Raw genomic sequence first — 21,215 nt, forward strand, 5'->3', positions numbered from 1 at the left:
GGAAACTCATAGGATGCAGCTTTAAGAAAACACATACTCTATGCTACTCTCTCTAATTTATGCGTTCATCTTTCAAGTAAATCCATAACCCCTAACAGCAGTGAAGCAGGAAGTCAATGGGCGGGGTAAAAGGGTGGGCCACTGGTCGAATCCATGGTCGAATCACGTGACCAGACCTGCCAAAAGGGGAGAACATGCCCAAAAAGGGGGCATGTCTGTCCAAAGAATTTGAAGGACAGCCTGGCATGAATGCATGTCAGGCTGCCCGCCAATCCTGCAGGCTGTCCAATTAAGGGCATACTATGCAGGCAGCACCCTGAGCTTGACATAAATGCGTCTAATGATGCGCTCACTCCATGCTTTCTAAGGACTGTCCCCTAGCACTCGCTGGTCCACTTGTCTCCTTACCTTCTGACTAGCAGGCAGAAGTTCCTGGTATATAGTCTGAGACAGAGAAAAGGTGTATGTAGTGAGTGTAGAAGAAAGGGGACATGCCACAGTGTTAGAGAGACCAACATCTGCATTACCTAAACTAATTTTATTGTCAGCCAGTCCACACAAGTTTTGTTCACATACATCCCTCTTAAGCTTCCAAACTTAAAGGGACACTATAGTCACCAGAACAACTACAGCTTATTGTATTTGTTCTGGTAAGTAGAATCATTCCATTCAGGCCTTTTGCAGTAAACACTGTCTTTTCAGAGAAAATAACTCCACTGGCCACTCCTTAGATGGCTGCTAGAGGTGCTTCCTGGGGCAGTACCGCCTAGTGTGCAGCACTGCCATTCAGTGTCTCCACCCTCTGCATGCAGACAGTGAACTTTCCTCATAGAGATGCATTGATTCAATTTATCTTTTTATGAGGAGATGCTATTGGCCAGGGCTATGTTGGACTTGTGCTGGCTCTGCCCCTGATCTGCCTAGTTGACAGTCTCAGCCAATCCTTTGGGGAAGTATTGTAATTTGCTCAGACCACCACTTCTGATGATGTCAGCAGACAGTCAGTTCAGAGGCAGTGCCAGCAGCTGCAGACTTAAATGCTAGTTATATTTTACAATACTTAGGGAGGCAAGAAGGGGCCAGGTGGTTTGAACATAATAGGGTCAGAAATACATGACCCTGACCCTATAGTGCTCCTTTAAGCAAGAGTATGTGAAGAGTAGTTAGGGTTGCCATCTTTCTTGGAAAAAAAATACAATGCCTTAATATTTGTATAATCACAAGGAGTGACATCAGAGAAAATTCTGTAAAATCACCAACAAACTACTCACAGTTTGATTCTGCTGTATAGATGGATTGCTCCCAGTGTCTGTCTCGCAAGTCACCCAGTTGTCTCAGTGTCCCTATGTATCACAGTGTCAGTGTCCCCATGCCGTCCAGTCCCCTAGTCTCCCAGTGTCTCAGTGTCTCCATTTCTCCCAGTGTCCCAATGTCTCAGTGTGTCCCCATGTCACTAGGATACTGGGGACACAGAGAGACCCGGGGACACAGAGAGACCCGGGGACACAGAGAGACCCGGGGACACAGAGAGACCCGGGGACACAGAGAGACCCGGGGACACAGAGAGACCCGGGGACACAGAGAGACATGGGGACACAGAGAGACATGGGGACACAGAGAGACATGGGGACACAGAGAGACATGGGGACACAGAGAGACATGGGGACACAGAGAGACCCGGGGACACAGAGAGACCCGGGGACACAGAGAGACATGGGGACACTGAGACATTTAGGGAAACTGGTAGAAATGGGGACACTGGGAGACATGGTGACACTGAAACATTTGGGGACACTAAGACACTAGGGACACAGAGACATGGGAACACAGACACTGTGAGACTAGGGGACACTGGCTGGGAAACAGACACTTGGGACACTGGGAGACATTGGACATTTGCGGACATAGACATGGGGACACTGGGACATATAGGGACACTGGGAGACATGGGCACACTAGGCACACTGAGACACTAGGAACACAGACACTGGGAGACTTGGGGACACAGACACTAGCGACACTGGATGTGGGACACTGGGAGAAATGGGGACATAGTGTCTCTGTGTCCCAATGTCTCAGTGTCTCCCAATGTCCCCATGTGTCTCTCAGTGTCCCCTAGTGTCTCAGTGTCCCCTAGTGTCTCAGTGTCCCCTAGTGTCTCAGTGTCCCCTAGTGTCTCAGTGTCCCCTAGTGTCTCAGTGTCCCCTAGTGTCTCAGTGTCCCCTAGTGTCTCAGTGTCCCCTAGTGTCTCAGTGTCCCCTAGTGTCTCAGTGTCCCCTAGTGTCTCAGTGTCCCCTAGTGTCTCAGTGTCCCCTAGTGTCTCAGTGTCCCCTAGTGTCTCAGTGTCCCCTAGTGTCTCAGTGTCCCCTAGTGTCTCAGTGTCCCCTAGTGTCTGTGTCCCCTAGTGTCAGTGTCCCCGTGTGTCTCAGTGTCCCCGTGTGTCTCAGTGTCCCCGTGTGTCTCAGTGTCCCCGTGTGTCTCAGTGTCCCCGTGTGTCTCAGTGTCTCCGTGTGTCTCAGTGTCCCAGTGTGTCTCAGTGTCCCCGTGTGTCTCAGTGTCCCCGTGTGTCTCAGTGTCCCCGTGTGTCTCAGTGTCCCCGTGTGTCTCAGTGTCCCCGTGTGTCTCAGTGTCCCCTAGTGTCTCAGTGTCCCCTAGTGTCTCAGTGTCCCCTAGTGTCTCAGTGTCCCCTAGTGTCTCAGTGTACCCTAGTGTCTCAGTGTACCCTAGTGTCTCAGTGTACCCTAGTGTCTCAGTGTACCCTAGTGTCTCAGTGTACCCTAGTGTCTCAGTGTACCCTAGTGTCTCAGTGTACCCTAGTGTCTCAGTGTACCCTAGTGTCTCAGTGTACCCTAGTGTCTCAGTGTACCCTAGTGTCTCAGTGTACCCTAGTGTCTCAGTGTCCCCATGTTTTCCAGTGTTCAGTGTTTCCAGGTCTCCCAGTGTGTGTGTCCCCATGTCCCCTAGTGTCTGTCTCCCCTAGGGTCTGTGTCCCCTAGTGTCTCAGTGTACCCATATGTCCTCTAGTGTCTCAGTGTCCCCTAGTGTCTGTGTCCACATATGTCTCAGTGTCTCCATGTGTCCTTGCTGCCTTTCCCCCCCATCCCTCACTTACCTGAGCTGTAGAGCCGCTGTCTGGAATCTGTGCTGTGTTGCTGCTCCCCCACAGATCAGTAAGTAGTAGAGAGAGGCAGGGATATGCTGTAACTTCCTATTCCTGCCTCTCTCCACACACAGTACTGGCCGGTGCTGGTATTGCAGGGTAATCTCAATTTATTCTGAGAAAAATACCTGCATTTATATTGCTGGTATTACTGCAATACCGGCACGGCCCGGCAGCCTCAAATATTGGCTGTGCCAGTCAGGTGGCAAACCTAAGAGTAGTGTGTTAAAAAAAAAAAAAAAAAGTTTTCTTCTTTTCAATGGGCCTATTCCCTGGGCCTGGAGCTGCAGCTCCATCAGCCCCTATGTTAATCCGGCCCTGTATGTCACTGTATATCTGCTGCATCTGTTTATAGTAGTGTGTGTATCTGCCATGTATAATAGAGGTGGATATTCTGGTTCCATTTCTCTCACCATTCCCCCAGAGTCTGGTTAGAGAAAAATACTGGCCATTACATTGCCGGTATTTTTGCAATACTTGCATTTGCCAGACAGCCTCAAATAACGGCCAGGTGGCAATTCTAAATATTATTACTATCATTATTATTATTGGCATTTATAATTTCAATAATTCTGCAGTGCTTTACAATATTACAAAAGGGATACATTTAACAATAAAGGAAACAATTACAGAATGTTACAGGAACAACAGGTTGAAGAGGACCCTGCTCAAACTAGCTGACAGTCTAGAGGAGGTTTTGTATTAAAACACAATAGGGCAATAAGGGGACAGCAAACAAACAAGTTGGGGAAGGAGCAAACTGGAGGTAACAGTGGAGTGTGGCCCTCTAGGAGAAAGCAAGAAATAGTTTTGTAAAAAAGAAGTTACTCTGGGAGGTCACAAGATTTTCTAAAAAGATGGGTTTTGAGAGACTTCTCAAATGATTGAAAACTAGTGGAGAGTCTGATGGGGGTAGGCAGGCTGTTCCAAAGGCAAGGAACTTCCCTTGAGAAGTCCTACAAGCGTGAAAGCAGTAATGGTGCAAGCAGGAGAAGGTCACCAGAGACAGAAAAGGGGCATATATATGAATCAGTGAAAGAAATATAAAAGGGGCTCAGTATAAAGAGGGAACAAACAAGGACACACTGAATTAAAGTTGTGTGAGATAGGAGGAGAACCACAAGAGGACAGTATCACAGAGACTGAGAAGGAGGACATGATAAACAGTGTCAAAGGCACTAGAGAGGTCAAGAAGAACTAGTAGAGAGCAGTGGACTTTAAATTTAACAGCGATTAGACCATGTGCAACTTTAATCAGAGTGGACTGAGCAGTGGCGTACACACAATCCATGGGGCCAGAGTGCAAAACTGATCCATGCCCCCAACCCCTGACAGACACACACACAGACACATTCATACATATACACACAGACACATACAGACAGAGAAACATACAGACAAACAGGCACACATACACACATACAAACAAATACACATATATACAAAAAGTTTGTCACCCTCCTGTTGCCTACCTTTTAGGTGCAGGAGGGTGACTTTCCCTGCAGTCCAGTGGTGGCTCAGGCTGGTGGGAGTCAGGCTGGTGGTGACTCCCTCTCCTTCCTCCTGCGCGGCTCTGTCTGATAGCTACTAGGAGTGACAGGCAGTCACTTCCTCCCAGCTGTGATGTCAGCGCTGCGGTGCTTTAACCACGCGACAGGGGCCCCCTGGAAATCCATACCCATCAGGTGGCCCTAACAGCATGGGCCACCCTCTGTGCCCCTTGAACGCGCGGCCCCAGCGGGCACCCAGTCGCAGGGGTCCGCAGGGCAGCCGGGCCCCCTGCAACAGCGGTATGTACACCACTGGGTCTGAGTAGACTAGAGGAGGCAGAAGAGGGTTGAGAAGAGAGTTGAAATTGAGAAAGCAAGTCCAACGGGTAAAGACAAGTCTTTCTAGAAGCTTTGAGGAAAAAGGGAGCAGGGATATGGGACGATAGTTGGAAGTTGAAGACGGGTCAAGAGATGGCTTTTTAGGATGGGTACAACAGTAGCATGTTTAAGGGCAGCAGGGACAATGCCAGAAGAAAGAGAGCACTTAAAGATGTGTGTTTAGGATGGCACAAGAAAAGGGGAGAGAGATCTGATAAGATGAGATTGGATGGGATCAAAAGGATAAGTGGTGGAATGAGAGAAAAGGAGAGGCCCTGCCATATCCTGTTCATTAGCTGTGGTGAAGGCCTGAAGGGGAGAAATAGTACGGTCCAAGTTTGGCCGACAGAGAGAGCAGCAAAGGATGTTGAATTCTTTACTAAACTTTAGGATAAACATCATAACAATATGATTAAAAGGCTGAATTGGATGGACTCGTCCATCTCAAGCGCCTCCTTCTAAGTTAATAATGGTTAAGACAAGTATAATCCTTTCTGAATTCGCTTGGGACCTATATTATTCTATTGGAACTATGCAGAAAGTCCATAAATCAAACAATAAAACCTGCCTAGGGATTCTTCAATGTTCAGTTACTTATAGGAACAGTCCGGTCACCATAACATCTTCATATAAGTGCTCGCTTTTATGGTGCTCACTCTAAGTGGCTAAACCCATTCTGAAACAATTTTATCCCAAAGTCTGTGTTGCAGCATCATATCTCCCTGTCTCTCTGCCCTTTTCTAAAGTTTTCCAAAATAGAAGGCTCCAGCAGAATCAGGCAGCGCCGCCGCTGTTTAGCTGAAAGCATCCGTCTGACACTTTGGGGTTAAACTGTTCAAGTATGGGTTAACCCCTTAAAGGTGAACCAGTGCCAAGGCACATAATTTTGTTTTTATGAAGTTGTTATAGTGAATAAACTGTCCTTTTAATCTAGAAGAGTTGCAGATATAAACCTTCTCTAGCTTTGAAAATGTTCATGTGCTTTTGTGAACAGACGGACCCATATCTCAGCTTCTGCAGAACATGACTGCTGGGGACCGTACATGCTGGTGCTAACAGTGTACTCAAAATAGCCAATGACCAGACCAGAATGACAGAAGAATAACTGTCTCTAGGAAGCAGACTAAACAAAAATACATTTGTAGACTGAAAAAAAAACATATATGGTAATATAACATTTGCTGTCAATGCAGTCTTTCTGCCCTAACTTATTTTTAACTTCACTGTTAATTTAGTTTTAATGATAATTCTTCAATTGCAGCATTGCATTACATCAGAAGTGTCGTCAACATTCAACTATGCTGGGTTAAAAATGAGCTGAGATATAAAATACACAAAGGGTGGGAATAACTCACATTAAACAGCTTGCAATCTGGCTGAGTGGAGACGATTCAAGGAAAGGGGTCAAATGTTGACGTGACTCATTGATTGGAAACTTGGCTCAAGCAAAAATCTAGGAGAACCTGATTCAGCTAGATCTCAACTCTAAATTAGAAAGGCACTCCACTGATATCAGTATCTGTTCTGTGTGATTAGAAGGTCCTACAGTTTGTATAATGGAATGATTGTGGAGCCTATGCTTTTTTCCCCCCTCTGCCAGTGAATGTATTTTATCGCGTATCTGTATTATCTGTATTTGCGAAGTGAAAACAAAAAGCATATGGGCTAATTCTGCAGACCAAAGAAATGACATGCACATCTCTCAATACCTTCTTTCTGTTTCAGTAAACTGACACAAATATAATAAACACAAGCAAACGTTTCCTATTTGCACAGACAGGGACACAATCTAAAAGAAATTCTACATTTTAGTTTTCTTTTCCACCCAGTACTTCAGCCACCGAGCCAAAACCCGAGAGGGACTACATTCCCTCCATTTCCCGATACTAAACACATTGTAGCTCTTGTATTTCTCTATTGTCCAGATAGAATCCCTAGAGCAGGGCTGCCCAAATGGTAGATCCCCAGATTTTGTAGAACTACAACTCCCATGATGCTTTGCATGCCCTTAGAATGCCTTTACAATGATAAAGCATAATGGAAGCTGTAGTTTTAAAACATCTGGGGATCTAACTTTTATGCATCCCTGTCCTAGAGGATCACTTGTTATATGCAGCAGGAATCAAAATCCCCATAAACAAGCTGCTTATTTAGCCAAGTCAGCTCAATGCAGTCCCTGTCTGTTAAAACTAGAACGGATACTTTTCTGATACACTACTGAAGCATTTACTTCCCAGCATTCTTAGGGACTGGTACCCTCACCTTCTCATAATGCTAATGTATGTGCATGCACATTTTATCATCTCTTCCAAAATCCTGTACGAGTACATGTGCACTTGGGAATTCCATCCTATTTCTTAAACATGCACCCTCACAGGCCCATGTGCGCAGTATTAATAGGATTAACAATGCTTTGCATTAAATGCCATGCTATGCCTTGACAGTCTGGCATATACGACCATAAAAAAAACAAAAAAAAATTGTTTCTAAATATATAGTACAACACATTCCCAATTTGTCATACAATAATTAGCGATAAAGACCAATAATTTGAAAAAAGTATATCTATGTTCTGCCCAGGTAATCACAGATATAAATACATATCAAAGAGTAGTTGAGGCAAGTGATTTCTCTTTCCACATGTGTATGACTTCTATATGTTCTGTCTTTATGTACCTATCACCACCTCGAAACTCCAGTGTAAATTTAAAAGTTATTCCTTAAAATTAGATCAACCATACAGTTATGTTAAATGTGAAGCTTAGTTCTATATTCTTTGGAATTAAGCCATTTGTCTATCACTGCAGGAGAAAGATTGGATTTCAATCCGCCATCAAAGATCTATGTTTCACAAACTGACATTAGGAATGAAGTGTTAGAAACAAAGTTACGTAATTTCACTTAAATGCTAGCATCTGACTGTTTAACAGTTTTCATGTGTCTCTCTACAGCGCTCTGCTGTCCAATGCGTGTTGTTTACACTTTTCATTAATTAAACTTTAGAGGATGCATTTAATAAATATGATATGTCTCCTAAGTTGTACACATTACTATGTATTGAAATGGAACCTATAGTCCTGAAAACAACAATCATAAAAATAACTGTAGGTTCCTTTATAGCAGGGGTTCCCATTTAATTTGGAACGTTTTGACATAGTGTATCAACATTGTGGAACCCTCCCTTCCCCCGGGAAAAAATAAATACAATTGGCCCATTTGTTGTATGTGCCAGTGTGTGTCGGTGTGTCAAGGTGTGTGTATCTGTGCTTGTATGTGCCATAGTGTGTATATGTGTGTGTGTGTGTGTGTGTGTGTGTATGTATGTATCTGACACAGATACACACTGGCACATAGTGGCACACATATGCACACACCTTGACACACTGTGTTTCTGTGTGTCAAAGTGTGTATTTGTGTTTGTATGTGTCTGTGTATCAAGGTGTGTATCTGTGTTTGTATGTGCCAGTGTGTATGAATATGACACACAGATACACATACATTGGCCGCGCATAGTGGCACACAGATACACACACTGACACAGATACACACACAGTGTATCTGTGTGTGTGTGTATGTGTCTGCGTGTCAAGGTGTCTGTATCTATGTGTCAAAGTGTGTGTATCTGTGTTTGTATGTGTCGATGTGTGTCAAGGTGAGTATATCTGTGTTTGTATGTGCCAGTGTGTATCTGTGTGTGTGTGTGTGTGTTTGGATCTGACACACTGGTACACACATCTTGACTCACAAATACACACAAACACTCAGATACACACAGGAACATATACACACACTTGCACCAACAGAAACACACAAGCTGACAGACACACTTAGATACACCCAGTGACACATACACAAACCTTGACACCAGGGCCGGACTGGGAAGAAAATTCGGCCCGGGCATTTTTTAATTACAGCGGCCCACTAAAAAGGGGGCGGGCCAGACAGGGTGTGTTTTGTCATCACCAATGACAAGCACGCCTCAACACAAAGTGAGCATGTTGGTTCAATGCTCTTCCAGGGTAGACCATGCGCAGAGCTCTGCTGAAGAGCTCTGGCATGAGAAAAAGACCCTGTATTTGTTCTGCACTGCGCAAGCAAATTCAATAACATGCTTGCACTGTGTTTGCTTGAAATTTGTCTCTGGTGTCTCCATAGTTGGGATACCAGGAGACAAAAATGCTAGGAAAGCATATTGTGCAGTGTGTGTGAGGGTGCTGTGTGTGTGTGTGTGTGTGTGTGAGGGGTGCAGTGTGTGTGAGTGATGGGTTCTGTGTTTGCGTGAGGGTGCTATGTGGGTAAGGGTGCTGTGTGTGTGCGAGTGGGTGCTGTGTTTGCGTGAGGGTGCTATGTGGGTAAGGGTGCTGTGTGTGTGCGAGTGGGTGCTTTGTTTGCGTGAGGGTGCTATGTGTATCAGGGGGGCAGTGTGTGTGTGTGAGAGTGCTGTGAGTGTTAGGGGTACAGTGTGTGTGTGTGTGTGTGTGTGTGTGTGTGTGTATGTGTGTGCTAGTGAGGGTGCTGTGAGTGCCAGGGGTGCAGTGTGTGTGTGCTGTGAGTGTCAGGGGTGCAGTGTGTGTGTGCTGTGAGTGTCAGGGGTGCAGTGTATGTGTGCTCTGCATGTCAGGGGTGCAGTGTGTGTGTGCTGTGAGTGTTATGGGGTGCAGTGTGTGTGTGTGTGTTATGGGGTGCAGTGTGTGTGTGTGTGTTGTGAGTGTTATGGGGTGCAGTGTGTGTGTGTGCTGTGAGTGTTATGGGGTGCAGTGTGTGTGTGTGTGTGCTGTGAGTGTTATGGGGTGCAGTGTGTGTGTGTGCTGTGAGTGTTATGGGGTGCAGTGTGTGTGTGTGTGTGCTGTGAGTGTTATGGGGTGCAGTGTGTGTGTGTGTGTGTGCTGTGAGTGTTATGGGATGCAGTGTGTGTGTGTGTGTGTGCTGTGAGTGTTATGGGGTGCAGTGTGTGTGTGTGTGCTGTGAGTGTTATGGGGTGCAGTGTGTGTGTGTGTGCTGTGAGTGTTATGGGGTGCAGTGTGTGTGTGTGTGCTGTGAGTGTTATGGGGTGCAGTGTGTGTGTGTGTGCGCTGTGAGTGTTATGGGGTGCAGTGTGTGTGTGTGTGTGCTGTGAGTGTTATGGGGTGCAGTGTGTGTGTGTGTGCTGTGAGTGTTATGGGGTGCAGTGTGTGTGTGTGTGTGCTGTGAGTGTTAGGGGTGTCTGTGAGGCTGATGTGATGTAATGTGGGGGATTATATCCCCCCTCCCTGCTTACCTTATGCCTGGGAGGGGGGATCCTGCTGCTGCCGCCAACCATCCCTGGTGGTCTTAGTGGTGTGTGAACTCTAGCCTCAGAGTTCACTCTCGCGAGACCCGGAGCGTTGCTATGGCAACGCTCCGAATCTCGCGAGAGGAACCCGGCGGAGCTGCAAGTTAGAGCTCCGCCGGGTTCCTCTGCTGGAAGGCTGGCTCCCTCCCTCTCTCCCCGCCGGCGGCCGCAATATCCTGCATGTGGGCCGGTGAGGGAGATCTCTGATCTCCCCACCGGCCCGCCATGGACTACTGCAGGGCCGGCGCTCGGATAGTGCCGGCCCTGCAAAGACCGGCAGGGGAGATCCTGTGATCTCCCTGCCGGCCTCGGCCCATGGCCGCCCGATGGCCAGTCCGGGCCTGCTTGACACACAGATACACACATTGACACACTTAGACACTATCAGCAGCATCTGAATCCAAGACAAGTTTGCTTGTAAATGGTTGTCAGGAAAAGAGCCACTAGAGGTGTATTTAACCCTCTAATGTAAACACTGCACTTTCTACAAAACTGCAACATTTTACATTGCAAGTTAAAAGAGACAGGAACACTGCTCCCAGACCAATTCATTAAGATAAAGAGGTCTGGGTGAATGTAATGGTCCTTTAAATTAGTTTCTTGTAATGTTAAACAAAATCTTGAGCATAAAGCATTTCAGCATAAATGCAGTGCCAGTAAAGTTTCATAAGATTTCCTATATGGATCTTGTATATTATTCATAATACTCATTATTGTATTCACATTCACAATAAACCATTTGTGAGAGCGTCTCATAAACGTCTTGGAGAGCATCTGCAGCACTGGCAGCCAGCAAGCAAATAGTTAAAACCCCTCTGCAGTGCTCTTGCCAGCCAGTTACCGCACTGGATAGTTAAGGGGGGAACAAATAAAAAAGCCTAAGGATTTATATAAGGGACGTTTGCTGGCCAGTCACTAAAAAGGGTGTCTGAAATATCAGGGAGGGTGAATGCATTACCTTCCCCTTAAATCCCTCACCCGTGGGCAACGGATGAGAGACATTAAAATAAATATTAAAGGGGTAGGACCTAGTGCCACCCCCACCTATGTGTGAGGCCCTCAGTATGGTATCAAAGGAGGAGGCCATATGGTCATCCCCCCACCCATTGGTGGCATGTGGGAACCCAATTATAATTTTAAGGAGGGGGCCTAGAATCCCACCCATAGGTGGCAGGTGGAAGCTTTAAATAAGTAAACAATGGGGGTTGCATAATCAATATTGTACCCCACTAATTAGTAGGGTGTCCCCTCCTTCCTCCCAGAGTGGCTATGGTTCCCCAGTTTGCAAGACTTTTCCCCATTAAAAAAAAGTTTTTTTTTTAAAAAGTACTTACTCCTCTCACACTAATAATAGTAAGTGAGGAGGACAATAAAACTAATACCTATTAAAAAAGGCCAAATTAAAATCACAAATCCATCTTCACTCTGCAAGGGTTCACCACTGACTGAGCTTTCATAGTGGAGTGGTTTCCCATGCTATATTAGCTATTACATCATGAGGGAACATTTCTGGACACCGAATGCATCCAAGCGATTGCTGCAAGTGTCAATAGTAAACATTAGAATTCCCACTGCAGTCAGAATTTGTCATTTTCACAGGATTTGGACATTCAGGAAAAATCTGGTGTTTAGTGAAGAACCGAGACAATCTTTATAGTTTTTGCACACAGTGCAAGCGCTTAAAAAAATGTTTTGCAGAATGCTGCACCATAAGCCTGCCTCTTAAGCCACACCCCCTCAAAAAAAATTACTTCCTTATCAAATGTTAGTACATGGCTCAGCCAATGACAGTACTAAATTACCTGATCTACAACACAACCTGCATTAGGAGGAGGAGACACCCGGGAAGATATATAATAAGGATATCCCTACCTGTCTGCAGTTTATCTGTCTTTCTGTAACCAGATTGTGAATTAGAAGCAGCTCACATTTGTGTGAATACATCTGATAAAGTATTTTTGGCATGAGTGGTGTGGCTAAAGAGTCAGATGTAATGTGCAATTTGAAGGCCAAAATAACTTGGCTAAAAACATAGCTGAGTTGGAGATTGTTTTCCACTTAAGATATTGACCTATAATGTCTAATTACCTGATATTCCGCAACGGGACACAATATAGTGGATAACCATGCTTTCATACAAAGTGAAAATAAGTACCATAACAACTACAGATTACTAGTGGTTATGATGTGGCTGTTAAAAACCTGTAGGAACCAAGAGATCACCCGTTTTCACCATTAATAAAATAATATTTCAAAATTCTATATCACAGAGTAGGCAGTGAGGTTACACAAGACAACGTTAATTATAGGCAGAGGCAGCAGAGATTGAAAAATAGCGTAGTGTGAGTTTTTTTTAAAATTCTGAAATTCTGTCCTAAAACTGGTAATTCTTTTGTCAATTCTCCTCAATTACCAGTTTAGGGAATAGAGAATAGTATATAGAAGTAAGACACATGGAAATGAAAGTAGATGGTGTTTGGTCTTACCTGCTTTGATGTGAGCTTTATTAAGGAACCTTCATAGCCCTAAAATAATAATTAAAAAGTTAGTAATATTTTATAAAATGAATGATTAATATAAATGTAATATTGTTATTTGCATCTATATAGTGCCAAAGTTTTCTGCAGCACTTTATAATTGTATGGTGGGGTTATTTAAATGCAAAGAATTGACAGACATAACAGGTGAAGACACCCTGCTCAAATGAGCTTACAATCAAGGAAGGACGGGTCAAGTTACGGAAGAACATTGTGACAGAGGGGAGGACATGTTGATGGATATGATGTTTTGTGAAAATGACGTGTGGAGAAAACATTGAATAGAAGCAGATAGTGAAATGTACTATGGGGGCAAAGTATGGGGGGATGGGAGGGCTACCCTTCCAGGAAGATAGCAAGCTTGTTGTGACTTGAATTTCTGGAGAAATGTCTGTGTGCAGTGTTTAAGGGGTAACTTCAAGCCTCATCACCACTAAAGCTCACTATATTGGTAATGATGTCAGGTGGGTGTGTTTATCTCACTTTTTCAAATGCAATATTTATTACAATGCCTTGTTCCATTCGCCAGTAAGGGGGCAAATCATTTGCCTCTTACCTGGGTCCTGCCAGTTACCAACCCCCTGCATAAGTGTCAGGGCTTACCTGGGTTGGGAGTCCGGCAGGCAGAGATGTATGCTCACCCTTACAAGAAAACACAGGCCGAAGTGGTCAGGCAAGAATTCACCTGGCCTGTGAGTCGGTGCACGGGGGCTGTGCAGGATAATTCCGAGTCGCGGTACAGGAACGGATAAACCAGGAGAATAGTCATGGGAAGCCAAGGGTCAGAGGAAGCCAGAATAAACGAAAACACAAGCCGGAGTCAAGAGCAAACTGGAGAACAGGAAACAGCAAACCGATCACCAGAGTCAAGGAACTGACACTGCCTTCTGGGAGAGGCAGTGTTTTATACCTGGCTAATGAGGCCATCAGCTACAAGTGTGCTGAGAATGTTGGAACAGCCACAGAATAACGTCCAGCCCCCAGTGTTGGATACAAGGCAAGATACAAACTTCAGGCTGTATGGTGGCTCAGAGGAGAAACAGCAGGCCCAGGACTAAAAAGTACCCAGGTTCAAATCCCTTATTGGGCACTTCTGGGGCGACCTCGTCTGGCAGTCTGGATGTCGCGGTGAGAACCGTGACAATAAGCCAGGTGCCTATTTAGCCATTTATTCATTTGGCTGGCTGGGAACATCAACATGAATGAAACTGTGCATTAAACATTACCCAGCCTAGAAATCTCACAAACAATGCAGCCCAAAGTGATGGGCTAGTGATGTTGCCTGAGGTAAAATGACACCTCCAGGAGCTACCCTAAATATCTCTATATGTGCAGTATTTCATACTGCAACACTGCACATATAGGGTAATTTCCAAATAATTTAACTTGTACCATGAGCACTTCAAAATGCTGAAGTGGTGCTTGGATCTCACGAGGCCTTTTGAAAGTATGTTGTGACGGGGATTGTTGGAGAGATTGAAAGCAGAAACAAAGTAAAATGCACTTTTCAGACACACATATTCAGTGTGTCAAAAATATTAAGTTCAATAAGTTATTGAATGTGTGCTGTACATGGGCTAGATTTGGAGTGACGACAGCAATGCATTAATAAATAAATATAATGCTGCAAACTGGAGTTTTGTTACTTAATGTTACATACTAAAACTTCTGCCCACGCACAAAACACCTCCGAACGTCTACTGCATTTTACCCATAAATCTTTGTGGGGCAGCAAAATTTAACAGATGTTTAAATGGATAAGCATATCCTGAATGTTTTATGAAGCTGCCGTGTAGAGGGAAGTAAAGCATTCCCTGATAATCGGTCAAATAATTTATGAAACATTTTACACTTACAGTAAAAAAAAATTGACAATCTTTATTTGCATATTTTTTTTGTTTTCAGGATAAAACACAGGGTAGTGTACATCAATACCAGCGATGTATAAGATCGGATCATACAGTTAGATATCAGTCTGATGTATACAATATCCATCTGAGTGCAGTCAGAGAAAACAACAATCAAATAACATTTCGCACTGCATTACATGCTAGTAAAGAAATAATTGTCGTGACCTTGATCTTGCGGTCAGGATTTACACTTACACTATTGTGTCAGGTGCCTGTGGTACATCCATTCGGTGTGATGAAGTGGAAGTTCATACTCATTATCCTGCCAACTCATACCATATTTAAACAGAATTTATTGGCTGCCTTAGAGCCATCAGCTGAATGACCACAGGTTCTTGACACAGCAATGTAAGTATTATATTATTTGTAAATAGTTGGACAGATTACTTGTAGACTGCGCCCAGGAACTAATGGCACCATAAACACAATAGCATTGATTTTAGTTTGATCAACGTTTACGCTATATTGTGATTGGAAGTGGTCATGGTGCTTGGTGTTTGTATGTGCAGCATTTTAATAAAATAAAAAACTATTTTGTTTTGCTGCAGAAGGTGTAAATCCACCTCCAACAGCATCATTAGCCGGAATGGAATGAGAGTTTTGGGCTGATTAAAGTGAATTAAGTGCATGAAAAAATACTTATCAATAGCATGCAAATAGCACGCTAATGATGGATGTCCAATGTTGGCTATGGACAAGTTCTCCCTAAGCCCTGCCTCGATGACACCCCTGCACCTGCAGCAAGGAGGAGTGGCTTCATGGAAGGAGCATCAGGATGCAGGGAGAACTTGGTGCAGGATCAAACGTAAATTTATATTAAAAGAGAAATGTGTTTTATTTAAAAAATGGTTTTAGTTGGACTAAGTCTTTAAGCAAGGCAAAGTACTTAAGAATTAAGGCGTGGGGGGGGGGGGGGGGGGGATTGAGGGGGCTATCAGTGATATACAACACCATTACAGTTACATAATAAAAATAAATAGTGTGAGAGATACCACAGCGCTAGTGTGTGGGCTGCAGGTTCAATATTTCAAGTACTTCCTTGCTGCCTGTCATAATTAGTATGTAGTAGAGTAACAGAGAGCTATCGGCAGCACTTTACAAACCAAATGTTATGCTTAAGGCACATTTAATATTTTCATACTCATGCTCCAGCTGTGCTGGAAGTACCAGCTGTGCATAATAATTGCAGTGCGGTTTTCGTGACCTTCATATTGGCAGGGTGAAAGCTGCATGTTCTACAAAGCACATCTTGTCCATGTGCAAGAAGCACTGTGTGTAAGTATGACGCCAAAGAAAAATGTGCAACTGCCTTCACTTATAAGGAGTGGACAGGAAATATAAGTGAAATGATTTCCCAACAATTCGACACTTAAATGAATATCCCCATGGGTACATTCCCTGCAATTTTCAGGGTTTTTTTTTAGGCTGTTTTAAAGAGGAATTGGGGCTTTATGGGGAAACACATTTTATTGGTCAACTAAATAAAACCTTTTTTTTTTTTTTTTTTAAATCTAATTAATATTATTGTTGACATTTATACAGCGCCGCCGCCAGCCACACATCGCTTTGCAATCTTATTGAGGTGGAATTTACCAACAGTTTAAACAAACTCCAGACAGTCCTTACTTACCGACCAAGTTTTGTTCTTATGACTCGGTCATAAAACAAATTGGATGGTATGGGAGGATGCTCTAGAGAGCAGGTCTATGTTCGGTGGAATTACGCCGAAAATTCGCTCACTAGCGCAGGGAATCTATGAAATCTATATTCGGGGACAATTCCTCCAAACATAGACCAGCTCTATAATGTAGGAAATCCCTCGAGTCCCCACTCTAGAGAGATGGTCGTAAGTCTGAGCAGTTGTAAAGCAAGTAGGTCGCAAAGTGAGGACCAGCTGTATTCCAAATTTTGACAGGAATGGCAGGTGGATGAGGATCCTGCTCAAAAAAAGTTTACAACCTCGAGGAGGTGGGGAATAAGACACAATAGGAAGGACAATTAATCAAAACGTATCATACTCTGGCATCTGAAGTAAATGTAAAAAGTCCCATGATATCAGAAGGTTACATGCAAATGGTAAATGTGTGCAGGTATCATGGGAAATCAATACCTGACTCACAAGCGTGCAGTGCATTCTGGGTACACAGATACCCCAAACATCAGGAATTTACAGATCAGGTAAGTACATTTCTACTTAATTTGAAGTCCGCTATCACCCCAGTGAACCTTACTGTGACATTTACTTAGACTATGAGTAGAGAGGAAATGTCACCAAAGACAAATGGTTACAGATTCGTTGTGATATGTGATCAGTAAACATGGCAAGAACAACCGTTTATTAGTATAAACAGTCATTATCAGATACATCAGTCTGTTTATTATTTTTGGAAAAACATAAAATGCTGGAAAACTTTCAATCCACAGAAAGTTTCATATAATTTAGTATATGTTACAACACTCTACATGTAACAGTTAAAAGAAACACATGCAACCAGTTGAGATAAAATCTGTTTGCAATTGACTTTCTATAATATTTAACAGAACTGCTCTAGATTTGATTGTAGTCCCAAATGTAGAAGAGCAGTATACTTCCTAAGCAGAACAACACACACAAACACACACACTCAAATATGGAGATATTTGAAACAGGGTCTCAAGAAGTAGTGGGAGGATCAGATTTGGCACAAGGTGCGAACGGCTCCATTTGGGGTATACCAGAGGCCGGACTCCGGAGTCGCATACTGGCAGCAGCACTGTGAGTGGAGTCTGCTTGTTGGCTAGAGGGGGGTGCTGGGATTTAGTAGAGGGGGAGGACTGGGATTTAGTATATGATATGGGACGACGACTGGGATTTAGTAGAGGGGGTGCTGTGGTTTAGTAGAGGAGGATGCTGTTTTTTTAATACGGTCATTTTCAAAATAAACCTAAGTTTCTATGAAAATGTAAGGTTGTTTTTTTTGCGACCTGCATAAAGTTAAACCTTGTTTATGTGGCCCATGCTCAGGGCCGGCCTTAGGGGTGTGTGAGCTGTGCATATGAACTGTGTGCACCTGCTACCCGGGTGGAGGATTTCATTTTTCACCACCTGTGTAGCTGACTATTCCAGAACACACATGTGTGGGTGGGTGGGTGGGTGGGTGGTTGGGCGGGGCTATAAAGGGCAGCAGAGGCAGAGCCAAGTGCACCCAGAAGCCGGTGTTGGTGCTGCACAGGGAAAGGGAAGCAGGAAGGAGTACCTGCTTCCCCAACAACTCCAGGAGCTGTACTGCCTCCACTTCTCAATTACAATTACTGACCATAATAGAGAGAGGTAACCTTTAATTTGGGTATGTGTGTCTGTAACTGTGTATGATTGTAACTGTGTGTGTCTGTAACTCTGTATGACTGTGTGTGTGTGTGTCTGTGAGAGACTGTCTGCCTGTGTGTGACGGTAACTGTGTGTATGACTGTTCCCTATACAAACACTACACCCCTATACACACATACACACACAGCCACCATCAGGGGGTGACAACCATAATGGTTGTCACAGGCCCGGCGGCCCTGGGGGGCCCGGCCGACCGGACCCCACGTGAAGCGGCGAAACTGCCGCAGGTGCATCTGCACCGGGGCCCATCAGGTGGCCCAAGCATTTAGGGACACCCGATGGGCCCAATATCTTCAGGGGCCCGGTCAGCGCTGCAGCCGGGTAATTGCGCGACCAGGCCCCTTTACAAAAAATTGCGGCTACACCGCAAGGGCTGCTGGGAGGAAATGACGGCCAGTCACTTGCTCCCAGCTTACTCCGCGCAGGGGGGGGGGGGGGCAGAGGGAGAGCAGCAGGAGAGCAGAGGAGAGGGAGAGCGGAGGACAGGAGAGGACACCAGAGGCATCTGCTCCCATCATCCCCAGCCACCCTCCTGCAACGTAAAGGTAAGAGGAGGGTGGCTGTTAAATGAAGTGTGTGTGTGTGTATATGTATGTGTCTGCAAGTATGTTTGTATGTCTGTGTGTATGTCTGTGTGTCTGCAAGTATGTATGTCTGTGTGTCTGCAAGTATGTATGTCTGTGTGTCTGCAAGTATGTATGTCTGTGTGTGTATGTCAGTATGCATGTATGTCAGTATGTATATATGTATGTGTGTGTATATGTCAGTATGTATGTGTGTGTATATGTCAGTATGTATGTGTGTGTATATGTCAGTATGTATGTGTGTATGTGTATATGTCAGTATGTATGTGTGTATGTATGTATGTATATATCTATCTATCAGTATGTATGTCTGTGTGTGTGTGTATGTCAGTATGTCTGTATGTATATATCTGTGTGTGTGTGTGTGTGTGTGTGTGTGTGTGTGTGTGTATGTCTGTATGTATATCAGTATGTATGTGTATGTATGTATGTATTTATGTCTGCTTGTATGTCTGTGTGTGTGTGTCAGTATGTCTGTATGTATGTCAGTATGTGTCTGTGTGTGTGTCAGTATGTATATATGTCTGTGTGTGTGTCAGTATGTATATATGTCTGTGTGTGTCTCAGTATGTATATATGTCTGTGTGTGTCTCAGTATGTATATATGTCTGTGTGTGTGTCAGTATGTATATAGGTCTGTGTGTGTCAGTATGTATATAGGTCTGTGTGTGTGTCAGTATGTATATAGGTCTGTGTGTGTGTCAGTATGCATGTGTGTCTGTGTGTGTATGTCAGTATGTCTGTGTGTATGTGTCTATCTGTATGTCAGTATGTATATATGTCTGTGTGTGTATGTATGTCAGTATGTATGTGTGTATGTATGTATGTCAGTATGTATCTGTGTATGTATGTATAGATCTATCAGTATGCATGTCAGTATGTCTGTATGTATCTGTGTATGTGTATATATATATATATATATATATCAGTATGTATGTCAGTATGTATGTATGTATGTATGTATGTCAGTATGTATGTCAGTCTGTTTGTATGTATGTATGTCAGTTTGTATGTATGTATGTATGTATGTCAGTTTGTATGTATGTATGTCAGTTTGTATGTATGGATTTTCAATTTAAACACATTAACCCCAGGAGGTCTTAATAATGATTTTGAAATATGCCATTTCATTTAACTTTTCTACTCCACCTGTTCCCTTCTGGAAAGGAATATTGATCATTGAATATAGCACTTTATGTACATGGAACGTAAATGAGAATGTCAACATTTTATGTGAAATAAGAGGGGAAGGAGAAAGGGAAAAGGGAGGGATAAGTGGAAAAGAAAAATATTCTTTATTATAAGAAATTTATTTTGAACTTCAGTATTTTTTAACTTGCAAGTAGCAAAATGAGGATCAGAATACAGCTGGTTGTATTTTTAAGAAGATTTTATACTTTTATTGTCGACATTGTCAATATTATATTATTTATATGTGAAGATATCTACTAAATATATTTACATGTTCCTCTCTTTCATCTTTCTTGTCTTTCTCCCCTATCTTTGAATATGTGCTGAGAATGGAGGTTCCCTATAAGGGAGTATGGGCAGGTTGTACTTTAAATTGCCAGTGAACCTGCTCGTTTTGGAAGTCACGAACGGATTCATTCCGTTGCGTCACTTCCAGTCTCCATCTCAGGGTGTTTACCCATAAGAAAAATGGCCGCGGTGAACACGGAAGTGACGCGGACTAGGACACCACGCCACTCCCGATCACCCTAATGGATCACAGGTGAGGTATTCCACCTCACTACAAACAGGAATCCGATTGGACTATGCAAGTAAAGGACCGCCCACCAGACGAAAAGACCGGCAGATTTAAAACAGCAAGATACTGGATACACCAAACCCGATTGAAAAAGCCCACATAGCGTGGGTGAAACGCGTCTGGGAGCTGAAGCCATTAACTGGGACTTTTTATTTACTTTTTATTATTACAGGATTATTTTACTATCTTTGATTTTATATTTAAAATAAATTTCCTCTTTTATTACATCCCATTGGCTTTTTATCCTATCTTGCTGCTAAAGAAGGGTAGGTGCCCCCCTCCAGAGGCAGCCCAGTCTACCATCTAGAGCCAGGTTCTCATTGGTGAGCACTACTATAACTACTACATGTGCAATTTATGTTGAAACATAGTACACTAGGAGCTTTCTCCTTTTTCTTTCCTTCTCTCCCTGAGTAAACTCATTCCAGCTAAAGGGTGCAGTGTCTCCATACGACACTACTGTGGAAGTGATTTGAGCCTGTCCTTTCTGAGGCTCTAACCCATGTGAGTTTGACTATTGAAAAATTATCACAATACTCTTTCACCTACAGACTTACACTATATTGTGTTGTATTTTTCTGTTCCATTTACATGTATCAACATACATCTGAGATTTAACCCTAATCTAGGGTAAGTGTAAATATATAGCGCTCCTCTCATTAGACTAGTACGGTCTGGGTTTTTTATCCAGACTATACTAGACTCACTCT

The 21,215-nt window shown here is 43.7% G+C and overlaps 2 protein-coding genes across 5 annotated transcripts in view; both read right to left on the bottom strand.

Annotated features, from left to right (window-relative positions):
• Positions 1 to 21,215, bottom strand: part of SMIM18 (small integral membrane protein 18) — a 290,872-nt gene that overhangs the window by 255,036 nt on the left and 14,621 nt on the right. The gene's annotated exons all lie outside the window — the stretch shown is intronic.
• RBPMS (RNA binding protein, mRNA processing factor) overlaps positions 1 to 21,215 on the bottom strand; it is a 275,699-nt gene that overhangs the window by 148,433 nt on the left and 106,051 nt on the right. For 3 of the 4 annotated variants that reach the window (XR_010091264.1, XR_010091263.1, XM_063458730.1), the window contains exon 3: positions 12,826 to 12,864. The exons of the other annotated variant lie outside the window; for it this stretch is intronic. Coding sequence is in view for 1 of the 3 variants with exons in the window: in XM_063458730.1 (XP_063314800.1) it covers positions 12,826 to 12,864 (39 nt within the window). In the remaining 2 variants the exon portion in view is untranslated. The remainder of the gene's footprint in view (positions 1 to 12,825; positions 12,865 to 21,215) is intronic. 4 annotated transcript variants of the gene reach the window in all.

The sequence above is a fragment of the Pelobates fuscus genome, chromosome 6 (genome assembly GCF_036172605.1).
Source record: "Pelobates fuscus isolate aPelFus1 chromosome 6, aPelFus1.pri, whole genome shotgun sequence".
NCBI classification, from domain to species: domain Eukaryota; kingdom Metazoa; phylum Chordata; class Amphibia; order Anura; family Pelobatidae; genus Pelobates; species Pelobates fuscus.